Raw genomic sequence first — 13,565 nt, 5'->3', positions numbered from 1 at the left:
CTATTACGTTATTTAAGCCACCTGGTCAACGCTGTAAAAAAATGAATAAACAATGGCAGAATTGCTGTTTTCTGTTCATTCTGCCTTCCAAAAATCACAATAAAAAGTGATCAAGAAGCCGTATGTACCTAAAATGGTACAAAATAAAGCTACAAGTCGTCCCGCAAAAAATAAAAATTCATACGGATACGTACACAGAAAAATAAAAAAGTTATGGCTCTTGGAATATGAAGACACAAAAAACACTTAAAAAAAAGAAAAAAGGGGTTTTATTGTATAAAGGTAGTAAAACAAAAAAACTATACACATTTTGTATTTGATTCATTTTTCAATACAATTGCGATTAAAAAAACCAACCTCATAGAATAACGCATCAAATCTCCGTGCAAATGCATGCCGTCTTCAGATACGGTTTTTCTATGCAGTTCTAACTTCACCCCAACTTCAACGTGTGAATAGACTCTTAGGCCATGTTCAAATTTGGCGGAATTTTTCCACCAAAAATATGGTGCATATTTGACAAGTAATTCAGACGTTGCAGATATCACAGCGGACTTGCCACAGATTTCAGTTTTTGCATTACAAAGGCTGAAATCCGCAGTGAAATTCCGATTCTTCTCCGCAACATAATGAGCATGCTTGTATTGCCTGCTGAACTGGCAAGGGGGCGTGTCTCTGCTACTGACAGTGGAAGAGCTGGGGAGAGCGCGCTCTCATCTCGTCAGCTCTTGCGAGAGATCAGTCTTGTATTGTCTGCCGAACTGGCAAGGGGGCATGTCACTGCTGCGGACAGTGTAAGAGCTGTGGAGAGGAGCTCTCATCTCTTCATTTCTTGCGAGAGATCAGTCCTGTATTGTCTGCCGAACTGGCAAGGGGGCGTGTCTCTGCTGCGGACAGTGTAAGAGCTGGGGAGAGGAGCTCTCATCTCTTCAGCTCTTGCGAGAGATCAGTCTTGTATTGTCTGCCGAACTGGCAAGGGGGCGTGTCACTGCTACGGACAGTGTAAGAGCTGTGGAGGGGAGCTCTCATCTCTTCAGCTCTAGTGAGAGATCAGTCTTGTATTGTCTACCGAACTGGAAAGGGGGCGTGTCACTGCTACGGACAGTGTAAGAGCTGTGGAGAGGAGAGCGCGCTCTCATCTCTTCATTTCTTGCGAGAGATCAGTCCTGTATTGTCTGCCGAACTGGCAAGGGGGCGTGTCTCTGCTACTGACAGTGGAAGAGCTGGGGAGAGGAGCTCTCATCTCTTTAGCTCTTGTGAGAGATCATTCTTGTATTGTCTGCCGAACTGGCAAGGGGGCGTGTCACTGCTACGGACAGTGTAAGAGATGTGGAGAGGAGAGCGCGCTCTCATCTCTTCAGCTCTTGTGAGAGATCATTCTTGTATTGTCTGCCGAACTGGCAAGGGGGCGTGTCTCTGCTACGGACAGTGTAAGAGCTGGGGAGAGGAGCTCTCATCTCTTCAGCTCTAGTGAGAGATCAGTCTTGTATTGTCTGCCGAACTGGCAAGGGGGCGTGTCACTGCTACGGACAGTGTAAGAGATGTGGAGAGGAGAGCGCGCTCTCATCTCTTCAGCTCTTGTGAGAGATCATTCTTGTATTGTCTGCCGAACTGGCAAGGGGGCGTGTCACTGCTACGGACAGTGTAAGAGCTGGGGAGAGGAGCTCTCATCTCTTCAGCTCTAGTGAGAGATCAGTCTTGTACTTTGTCTGCCGAACTGGCAAGGGGGCGTGTCACTGCTGCGGACAGTGTAAGAGCTGGGGAGTGCTAACACTGTCCGTAGCAGAGACACGCCCCCTTGCCAGTACTGGAATACCCCTCTAATGTATATTCACCGTGGCTTGAGCTGTGTTTTTTCTGATAAAGCATTCAAAACAAATCTGCTCTAACAGGTGGAATCAAAGTTACCTTCGATCTTGCCTGTTTACATCTAAGTAGTTTCAGAGGGAGGGGGTTTCCTCTGTTAAGCCATAGGCACCCCCCAAATGCAATCGTGGGGTGCCGATGATTTCCTTGGCAGCCAGGGGCCTAACAAAGGCCCCCAAGTCTGCCTTCAGTGTATGCCTGTGAGGCCCTGACCGCATAATACACTGCAATACAGAAGTATTGCATTGTATTATAAAAGCGATCAAATGATCGCATAGTGAAGTCCCCTACTGGGACTAAAAATTTAAAAGATAGTTTAATCAAGTTTCTAATAAATGAGTGAAAAATCGCAAGCAAACACAATTGGAAAGCCTACTTTTTCCCCTTACAAAATGCTTTATTGTGAAAAAAAAGCGCCACAAAATTGGTATCACCGCGTCCATAACGATAAAACTATTACGTTATTTAAGCCACCTGGTCAACGCTGTAAAAAAATGAATAAACAATGGCAGAATTGCTGTTTTCTGTTCATTCTGCCTTCCAAAAATCACAATAAAAAGTGATCAAGAAGCCGTATGTACCTAAAATGGTACAAAATAAAGCTACAAGTCGTCCCGCAAAAAATAAAAATTCATACGGATACGTACACAGAAAAATAAAAAAGTTATGGCTCTTGGAATATGAAGACACAAAAAACACTTAAAAAAAAGAAAAAAGGGGTTTTATTGTATAAAGGTAGTAAAACAAAAAAACTATACACATTTTGTATTTGATTCATTTTTCAATACAATTGCGATTAAAAAAACCAACCTCATAGAATAACGCATCAAATCTCCGTGCAAATGCATGCCGTCTTCAGATACGGTTTTTCTATGCAGTTCTAACTTCACCCCAACTTCAACGTGTGAATAGACTCTTAGGCCATGTTCAAATTTGGCGGAATTTTTCCACCAAAAATATGGTGCATATTTGACAAGTAATTCAGACGTTGCAGATATCACAGCGGACTTGCCACAGATTTCAGTTTTTGCATTACAAAGGCTGAAATCCGCAGTGAAATTCCGATTCTTCTCCGCAACATAATGAGCATGCTTGTATTGCCTGCTGAACTGGCAAGGGGGCGTGTCTCTGCTACTGACAGTGGAAGAGCTGGGGAGAGCGCGCTCTCATCTCGTCAGCTCTTGCGAGAGATCAGTCTTGTATTGTCTGCCGAACTGGCAAGGGGGCATGTCACTGCTGCGGACAGTGTAAGAGCTGTGGAGAGGAGCTCTCATCTCTTCATTTCTTGCGAGAGATCAGTCCTGTATTGTCTGCCGAACTGGCAAGGGGGCGTGTCTCTGCTGCGGACAGTGTAAAAGCTGGGGAGAGGAGCTCTCATCTCTTCAGCTCTTGCGAGAGATCAGTCTTGTATTGTCTGCCGAACTGGCAAGGGGGCGTGTCACTGCTACGGACAGTGTAAGAGCTGTGGAGGGGAGCTCTCATCTCTTCAGCTCTAGTGAGAGATCAGTCTTGTATTGTCTACCGAACTGGAAAGGGGGCGTGTCACTGCTACGGACAGTGTAAGAGCTGTGGAGAGGAGAGCGCGCTCTCATCTCTTCATTTCTTGCGAGAGATCAGTCCTGTATTGTCTGCCGAACTGGCAAGGGGGCGTGTCTCTGCTACTGACAGTGGAAGAGCTGGGGAGAGGAGCTCTCATCTCTTTAGCTCTTGTGAGAGATCATTCTTGTATTGTCTGCCGAACTGGCAAGGGGGCGTGTCACTGCTACGGACAGTGTAAGAGATGTGGAGAGGAGAGCGCGCTCTCATCTCTTCAGCTCTTGTGAGAGATCATTCTTGTATTGTCTGCCGAACTGGCAAGGGGGCGTGTCTCTGCTACGGACAGTGTAAGAGCTGGGGAGAGGAGCTCTCATCTCTTCAGCTCTAGTGAGAGATCAGTCTTGTATTGTCTGCCGAACTGGCAAGGGGGCGTGTCACTGCTACGGACAGTGTAAGAGATGTGGAGAGGAGAGCGCGCTCTCATCTCTTCAGCTCTTGTGAGAGATCATTCTTGTATTGTCTGCCGAACTGGCAAGGGGGCGTGTCACTGCTACGGACAGTGTAAGAGCTGGGGAGAGGAGCTCTCATCTCTTCAGCTCTAGTGAGAGATCAGTCTTGTACTTTGTCTGCCGAACTGGCAAGGGGGCGTGTCACTGCTGCGGACAGTGTAAGAGCTGGGGAGTGCTAACACTGTCCGTAGCAGAGACACGCCCCCTTGCCAGTACTGGAATACCCCTCTAATGTATATTCACCGTGGCTTGAGCTGTGTTTTTTCTGATAAAGCATTCAAAACAAATCTGCTCTAACAGGTGGAATCAAAGTTACCTTCGATCTTGCCTGTTTACATCTAAGTAGTTTCAGAGGGAGGGGGTTTCCTCTGTTAAGCCATAGGCACCCCCCAAATGCAATCGTGGGGTGCCGATGATTTCCTTGGCAGCCAGGGGCCTAACAAAGGCCCCCAAGTCTGCCTTCAGTGTATGCCTGTGAGGCCCTGACCGCATAATACACTGCAATACAGAAGTATTGCATTGTATTATAAAAGCGATCAAATGATCGCATAGTGAAGTCCCCTACTGGGACTAAAAATTTAAAAGATAGTTTAATCAAGTTTCTAATAAATGAGTGAAAAATCGCAAGCAAACACAATTGGAAAGCCTACTTTTTCCCCTTACAAAATGCTTTATTGTGAAAAAAAAGCGCCACAAAATTGGTATCACCGCGTCCATAACGATAAAACTATTACGTTATTTAAGCCACCTGGTCAACGCTGTAAAAAAATGAATAAACAATGGCAGAATTGCTGTTTTCTGTTCATTCTGCCTTCCAAAAATTACAATAAAAAGTGATCAAGAAGCCGTATGTACCTAAAATGGTACAAAATAAAGCTACAAGTCGTCCCGCAAAAAATAAAAATTCATACGGATACGTACACAGAAAAATAAAAAAGTTATGGCTCTTGGAATATGAAGACACAAAAAACACTTAAAAAAAAGAAAAAAGGGGTTTTATTGTATAAAGGTAGTAAAACAAAAAAACTATACACATTTTGTATTTGATTCATTTTTCAATACAATTGCGATTAAAAAAACCAACCTCATAGAATAACGCATCAAATCTCCGTGCAAATGCATGCCGTCTTCAGATACGGTTTTTCTATGCAGTTCTAACTTCACCCCAACTTCAACGTGTGAATAGACTCTTAGGCCATGTTCAAATTTGGCGGAATTTTTCCACCAAAAATATGGTGCATATTTGACAAGTAATTCAGACGTTGCAGATATCACAGCGGACTTGCCACAGATTTCAGATTTTGCATTACAAAGGCTGAAATCCGCAGTGAAATTCCGATTCTTCTCCGCAACATAATGAGCATGCTGGGAGGGAAAATTCTGCACCGCAGCCTAAATTCTGCGCAGTTATTTTCCGCAACGTCTGAACTAAGTTTTCTAAAAATGTATAGAAACAAATGTCAAAAACGGCTGCTGCAGAATTCCACTGCGGACTGTCCACAGCGGAATTCACCAGCAATTCCACCATGTCTGAATGTGCTCTTAGTATCTCTATTAGTTGTGTCAAACTCAGCTCTGCTACATCTCCAAATCTGTCTCATTGGGGCTGTCATGCTGCAGTTTTTTAGAGGTCATTGGAACATTTTGGAGAAACAGGAAATATGATTGTAAAATAGAAATGCCTGCTGGTACTTATGGTTATGCAAAACTGATGAAAAACATAAACTAAGCATCCATATCAAGCAGCACATTTTATTCTGACTGTAAAAAGAAAATCAGAAATGCAGTATTCTTCTAGATGAAAAACCCAGTATTGCTGTTTTCTTTCTGCAATAGGTGACTGCAGCTAGCGCTAGTAAATTTAGGCAGAAAATATCTGCCGTAAATCTGCACGTAATACGCATCATGTGCATTTGGCCGAAAGTGGTTGTTATTTGTGATGTCACGTATGTCATAATATTATGACCTCTAACAATTATAGCTTGTCCACACACAACGGAATTGTTGCAGAAAATTTCTGCAGCAATTCCGTTGAAAGTCACGTAATTTCCACTGCGGCAAAAACGCACCATTTCCTGCATTTTTTGCGGACACTTTCCGCAGCAGGAATTGACATGCTGCAGTCCAAAAAATACGCACCGCAGGTGAATTTCTGCTCGGAATTTTTACGCAGCACGTGGATGAGATTTGTTAAATCTCATCCACTATTCTACTACTGTATTCTGCTGCGTTTTTCCTGTTCGCATTTTCAGCGGAAAAAAACTCTGCAATTCCGCAGCGTGTGAACGAGTCCTTAACATATTGAAATCTGTTTCATAATTGTACGATTATGGGGGTTCATCATTTTCATGTGTAAGGACACTTGGATCTGTGACATAAAACTTCTGTTTACGGGCCCTCTCCATTATATTTTATGCAATGTTCAGTTCAGCAGAGCCCATTGGCCCACATTCATTATGCAGTTTACGCCAGGTTTTGGCGTGAACTGTGTTAAGTAAAAACACAAACGGTGTTGTTTGACAAATTTAGGATAAAATTTGCGACTTTTCTCATCATTCACCAAATTTTGAAAGTGACATGAAAAGTGGGCGTGGTCTGCAAGGAGATGTAGTTTGCGCCACATTTATTTAATAGGTGAAAACGGTGCAACTCTACGCATAGCAGGCTTCGATTTTATTTTCAGACTGTCAGACAGTTCAAAATGCGCCAACTTGTGGCTAAGCTGCTTTGGTCTCTCAACGCTTCCATATTCAATAATATCACTCACAGTAGATCGAGGAATATCTTGTAGTGAAGAAATTTCATGAACTGACTTGTGGTAATGGTGGCATCTTATTAGAGTACCACGCTGGAATTCAGTGAGCTCTTTAGAATGACTCATTCTTTCACAAATGTTTGTACGGGCAGACCGCATGACTGGGTGCTGGATTTTATACATCGTGGCAATGGGACTGAAATCAATGATTGAGAGGTGTGTCCCAATACTTTTGTCCAAATAGTGTATTTTTTACTTGAAATAATTTTAAAGCAATTGTAAATCACAGCACAACAATAAAGACTGATTTGATGATTAGTAATTTCTTCCTTTTTTTACTGTGTTTAGTCTCCGTCTCCTGATTCTTCCACGCAAGGAGCAGAATCCACAAACCAACAACATCATCAGAATGCCAGTGATTTAGCAGAATCCTCCTCAAATAAAGAGGTAGGCTTACTTCCCTGTCCATATCTGTTTTGATTATCTATTTGATCTTTAGATAACATCACTTTGGAACCCTTCATGTGAATTTTTTTTTTTTTTACATATTGGAACATAATAATAAACAACATCAAAATGTTTTGTGAACTGTCCTGTTGAGGGCGCTCTTTCAATCCCTTTCTAGAGTGCCATGCACTTAGTTTTTATGCTTACTCTTGTGCACACTTACATAGGTTCAAACGGCTCATTAACCACTTCCCACTCCTTGACGTACTATTAGGTCATGATAAGTGCGTAGTTCATGCTCCATGGCGTAATAGCACATCTCGGGAGGAACGGCCATTCCGGCCCCCCTCCCGGCACATTCAGGAGTTGTGACAACTGCTGCCTCGTACAGACAGTTGTGACAACTGCTGCCTCGTGGTGGTCCCTGCTGATTAACCTTTTAGAAGCCGCGTTCAATAGCGGTCACGGCTTCCTAGGGATTAAGACACCATCGGCGTCTGCGACATGATCGCGGGTGCCGATGTTTGCTATGGCAACCGGAGGCCTGACAATGGCCTCCGTCTATGCCATCTACGGAAGCCTAGTGGCTCCTGACAAAGTCCAGACCCACTCTTCTTGCTGTCAGTGAGTAACTGACAGCTCTAATACACTGCACTACGCATGTAGTGCAGTGTATTAAAATAGCGATCACGGCCTTTTGCCTACAAGTCCCCTAGTGGGACAAAAAAGTAATAAAAGTAAAAATCCCCCTTTATCCCTAAGGCCCCATGCACACGTGCTTTTGCGGCCGCTATTCCCCCTAAAATCCATGGAAGAATTGGGGCCCCATCCATTCCTATGGCCGTGGCCGGCCGGCCGGCTGACCCGAAAATCACGGTCGTGTGCATGAGGTCACTACACCTTTTTTGGTCACTTCACCTTCCAAAAAATGGAATAAAAAGAGATCAAAAAGTCACATGTACCCAATGCTACAATGGTACTGATCGAAACTACAGTTCGTTACACAAAAAACAAGTCCTCGCACGGCTTTCTTGATGAAAAAATAAAAACGTTATGGCTCTTAGAATATGGCGACACAAAAAGTAAATCTTTTATAAAAAGTATTTTATTGTGCAAACGCCATAAGTCATAATAAAAACTATAAACATATGGTGTTGCCGTAATCGTATCGCCACGCAGATTAACGTGAATATGTCATTTATAGCGCACGGTGAACAATGTAAAAAAAAAAGGAATAAAAAACAATGGTAGAATTGCTGGTTTTTTTGGTCACCACGCCCCATAAAAAATTGAATAAAAATTGATCAAAAAGTCGCAAGGAACCCCATAAAAACTACAATGAATTCCTCAAGGGGTCTAGTTTCCAAAATGTCTATTCACTGTCTAAACACTTCAGTAACGTGTTAGTATAAAACAGCACATACTGATCTAGCAAGATCACTATGCGCTGAGGAAATGAATGGAGAGGAGTGCGAAAATAGGCAGTGTGAACATACCCTTACTAGTTAGAGGTGTGTCCCTACACAGACTGACAATGTCCAATCAGAGCTGACAGAGTGAGACTGTGTATGGACACGCCCCTTTGACAAGGGGAATAGTAACTACCAGTTGTAAATTTATTCATACATTTCTAGGAGGAATAACAGAAGAACAACACAACGAAGAGTACTCAGAAAATATGTTCTAGAATTGTTATTTGATGGGGAATACAAGTATTTACTAAAAAAGACATGTCAGGAGAGGTGACTGGTCCTCTTTAAGTCCACTGTATGTGATAGAAATTGAAAGATTTCGTGCTCTGATAGAGCCATAAATAGTTGAAATATTGATTGTTATAGTTGCTCATTTAATATGTAGACAAAGAACTGATAATTCACCTGCAGGGTTGGGGGGGGAATTCAATTGTCCAGCCGTTTCATTGCAAATCTATCACAGACACCAGACACAGGCCATTGTAAAACTACTATTGTGTGCTGACAGGGTAACCACAGACAAGTTGCACTTTCTGAGGCTATTCCAATATTAGGTATATATAGGGTAATTGCTGTTTTTCAGTCCCCTAATATATAAGTCACAAACCAGAAAAGAGAACTTTTCTCTAATTTAGAGTTTTATGATGCATATACGCCGTGACGTAGTACAGGTCAACGCTTTCATGACGTAGTCTGTGGTTTGTGCATGGGCATTAGAGATGGCTAGATTTGGCCGATTTGATGCGTATTTAGCCTTTAACAAAGATCAATGAATTTATTTGCATTGAGAGTCCCGATTTCTGTCTGTTAGGCCTTGTTTACACGAGTGTGATATACGTGCGTGCTTTTCACGCGTGTCGTACGCACCTATATTAGTCTATGGGGGCATTTGGACAGTCCGTGAGTTTTGCTCAGCGTGAGTCCGCTGAAAAAAACACACGACATGTCCTATCTTTGTGCGCTGTTCGCGCATCACGCACCCATTGAAGTCAATGGGTGCGTGAAAACCACGCATGCCGCACGGAAGCACTTCCGTGCGAACTGCGTGATTCGCGCAACAGCTGTCAAACTCTGAATGTAAACAGAAAAGCACCACGTGCTTTTCTGTTTACAAACATCCAAACGGAGTGTCATAATCATGGCGGCTGCGAGAAAATCTCACAGCCGCGCATCATACGCTGATGACACACGAGCTGTTAAGTGCCTTTTGCGCACGCAAAACGCCGTGTTTTTTGCATGCGCAAAACGCACACGCGCGTGTAAATCAGGCCTTAAACCTATGTAAGTGAGTCATCTGATATTTAATGTCTGTATTGAATTATGGGATCGTTTGTATTGATCTTATTAATGTTTTGAATTTGCATATTTAATCAGTATCATGAGGTCATATTTATTGCAAGTGTTTTTTTCGATTTTGATACCTTAGGAATGTGTGCTGCGGTTCTTTTTTGATTTGTGACTTGACTGATACAGGTTTTAGCACCAGATACAGCTGCTCTGTATACAGGATACAAAGCAGCTGTATCTCAAAAAGTAAAAATGTATAATAAAAAGTATTTAGAAAGTTGCACCAAACACACTGATACACATTTTTATAAAAAAAAAACAATTTCAAAGGTGTACATAATAAGGAAGCTGCAGAGTGAGATTATTGGTGGTGAGAAATAAAAACAGCCATGTCACAGAATTGGTGCCATTTAAAGTTGGTAAAGGGGTTCTGTACTAATCAAGCAGCTACAACAAGTACACGGGAGCAGCGAGCTGTCAGAACGTCTGCAGGTTTGTCCATAGTGATCTGCCGCACAGACGAGAGGGCTTTAATAGATCTCAATGAAACTAGGTTTATGAATGCGGCAGCTCACAAGGACAAACCTGCAGCCGCTCTGACAGCTCGCTGCTCCTCTTTATGTGTTGTAGCTGCTTGCAGAGGCAGAATTTTAACACAATATATATATATATATATATATATATATATATATTATAATAGTCGACTACGCTATTGATTCTGTCAAAACGATGGAACCCCTGCACAACAGACACAAACGGAAACCATTTGCACCGGATCCGTCACCATTGAAATCAATGGTGATGGAAACGGAAACCTATGGTTTCCGTTTGTGTCTGTCAGGGCTCCGTTCCGACGGGAAGCTCCCTCGGAACGGAGCGTTAGCGCAGATGTATACATGTTATGTGATGTACTTACATATCGGTATATTTGTGTCTTCAATCAGTCAAATGTTTTGTTTTCCTCCTAGCTTCATAGGCACAAGAATAAACTGGAGTTATAAATGTTTTACCAGACTTGCAGTTTCAGCCCCTGGAAACCCTGCGATCCTCTGACAGTCTTCTAGGCAGTAACTTCACGAGGTAGCATGCAGTGTTTTCAAGCATTGCCCAACTGTCAAACCAGGAGCCTGCAGATACAAGCCTGCTTCCATTTTTACTGAAATATTCTAATAAAACACGTCTGTGCTAATAGTTTGAGAACATTCTAATTTATTTTAACAAGTCGGACTGCATTTGCTATTTTTTGTGTGACATGAGCATGATGACATTTTATTTTACCTTGTTACATACGTCTTGCTTATATCTGAAACAAACATTGTTTGTCTTACTTACAGTCCAGAAAGAGCCTGGCTTCGTTCCCGACCTACGTAGAAGGTAAGAATGAGAATGCATAGCCATTCAGAAATGCCAGCAGCATACATTGCTTTCATTGCCAGGACAGATCTAAACTTTGTATCCTATTGTATCATTCTGAATGGGACAGGAAATGTAGACCGAAGCAGGTTTGTATTTTATACTTTATAGATTTATGTGCGTTTTCTGTGTGAGGATTTATTAAATCACTGCACATTATTTAGTCTCTGTTCTCTCTTATTCTGATTTATTATATATATTTTAGTCTGTAGCCTGATATCACTGCAAGCATTGGCGCACAGCAAGCCCCTTGTCTTCTTTCGTCATTTCTTTGTATACATTGTTTTATGCCTTGTATTCATAAATCAGAAAACACCCGGTTATTAGGGAGCTCCATTCTTCTAAGGCCCAGTTCACACGTAGTATTTTGCAGGCAGAAAAAAACCATGCATACAGTATTAGGTGCTAAACCAGGTACAGTAGTTTAAAGTCAGGTAGTTGGGCCCTTGGTAGAAGTTGAGCATCCTTTATGTTTATGAATTTACTGCCAAGCGGCCACTACTATGCAGGTCCCGTAGAAAACGAAGATCCCGCATACAAAGCAAAATAAATAAAAATTATATTTCAAGATGACCTCTGACAAGCTCTTTCTACAAATACTGTGATCTTTCTACATAGGAATTGGCTAATGGGCACATTCACAAAATAGACATATATTGTGTCCTCTGAGTCTAAAAATCGGGTCATATATGACTAGTACTAGCTGAGCTAGTGATATCTGATAATGGATTACCATAATGCGTGTGTAAGTAATTTAGCTGTTCCTGGACTTGCTACCCACTTTTTCCCATTTAAGAATTATTCCACACAGGTGAAAACCAATAAAAAAAATTGTGACAGACTCTTCCGTAGATAAAACCTTATAAAACCTATCTTCATCTGACAAGTCGGCTAAAATGAATTTACCTTTGACTGGTGATCAATGTATCTATCCATTACTGAGTGGCAGAATCTTATCATTAGGATGATGGAAGTATGCCTCTCTGTTTTCTCCTTTACCATGAAGCTGAGCATTGCCATAAAATTACCGTTATTTCAAGAGGACGGTGTTACGTGCAGGCTCGCCATTACTTCTTGCTGGATGTATATACTTTTGCAGCAGGGTTTTTTAATAGCGGCAGCAAAGAACACTGACCCTTGGTCTACCTGAATGATGGCTGATGATGAATTTGTTTCCTATTCCACTGTATTGCAAGCTTTGTAAAATTGTGTTAAAGGTGTGTGGCCTTGGGAATAAATAAATATATCTGAGGTTAGTTAATGTTTGAAAAGAATTTGGATGTTGTACATTCCAGATACATATATCTGATTCTAAATCCCTGGAGTTATAGGGGGATGTTATCAACCTTTCTACCCCAGAAACGTAGAAAAGTACCAGAAGAGCCCAAAAGTCGCAATTTGCATTGCAAATTGCAACGTTTTGCCTTTTTACACCACAGCTTTTGCAAAAAAGGGCGTGGGGGTGTAGTCGCCATGACCCGACAAATCTATTATAATTGACACAATAAAACTGGCATCAATTATAGCGGAAATCTACCCCAGCTCCTATCTGGCGTAGATTTCACTCTGGGGCATAACAAGCTAAAGGGTCGTGCTGGACAAAAAAATAAAATAAATAAAAAAAGCCTAAAAATATGTATGCATACCTCACCGCTTCTCTTTGCTTCTCCCCTCCGGCTCTCCCCAGCAGTCCACGGCTCATAGGTTGTATTTGACACAGCACTCAGGATGATGAGTTCTGCGTCACATATAAGGCCCTGACGCTGCTCAACGTCAGGACCTTGTATGAGCCGTGGCATAGTGAGGGGAGAAGCGAAGAGGAGCGGTGAGTAAAAAATATTTTTTATATTATGTCTGATGGGGGTGCAGAAATGGTTGGTGCACGGCCGCGGTTGTTACGCTTGCGCCTCCTAATAAGTCTATCACATCTTATTCCAGCAGGACAGAAAGCTAAGACTGGTGTATGAAACTGCATAAGTGAACAGATCCAAAGTGACTATGTATAACTTGCAAGTCTAGTACTGTGGGAGAATAGGTTGACATTTAAGTTTGCAAATCCCCTCTCTTTTGTAATATTTCTAACTATAATACAGTGGTCCCTCAACTTACAATATTAATTTGCCTGAGATGTCATTTAGATGGCCTGATCAGAGGCTACAGCACAGTGCGCCACATTGTCATTGGTGCTGTGGAGAGAATGAACTCTCGATAGTGCCCGTCCCCGGTGGGGCTCACAATCCTACATGTTTATATAAAGCACACCCGCACAGATTTGGGACA

The 13,565-nt window shown here is 42.2% G+C and overlaps 1 protein-coding gene across 3 annotated transcripts in view; it reads left to right on the top strand.

Annotated features, from left to right (window-relative positions):
- APBA1 (amyloid beta precursor protein binding family A member 1) overlaps nt 1-13,565 on the top strand; it is a 213,779-nt gene that overhangs the window by 161,309 nt on the left and 38,905 nt on the right. For all 3 annotated transcript variants that reach the window (XR_012847790.1, XM_075827955.1, XM_075827947.1), the window contains exons 3-4: nt 7,015-7,113; nt 11,207-11,246. Coding sequence is in view for 2 of the 3 variants with exons in the window: in XM_075827955.1 (XP_075684070.1) it covers nt 7,015-7,113; nt 11,207-11,246 (139 nt within the window). In the remaining variant the exon portion in view is untranslated. The remainder of the gene's footprint in view (nt 1-7,014; nt 7,114-11,206; nt 11,247-13,565) is intronic.

The sequence above is a fragment of the Rhinoderma darwinii genome, chromosome 1 (genome assembly GCF_050947455.1).
Source record: "Rhinoderma darwinii isolate aRhiDar2 chromosome 1, aRhiDar2.hap1, whole genome shotgun sequence".
Taxonomy (NCBI): domain Eukaryota; kingdom Metazoa; phylum Chordata; class Amphibia; order Anura; family Rhinodermatidae; genus Rhinoderma; species Rhinoderma darwinii.
Note: the sequence above shows the minus strand (reverse complement) of the source record. Positions and strands in the feature narration are given on the sequence as shown.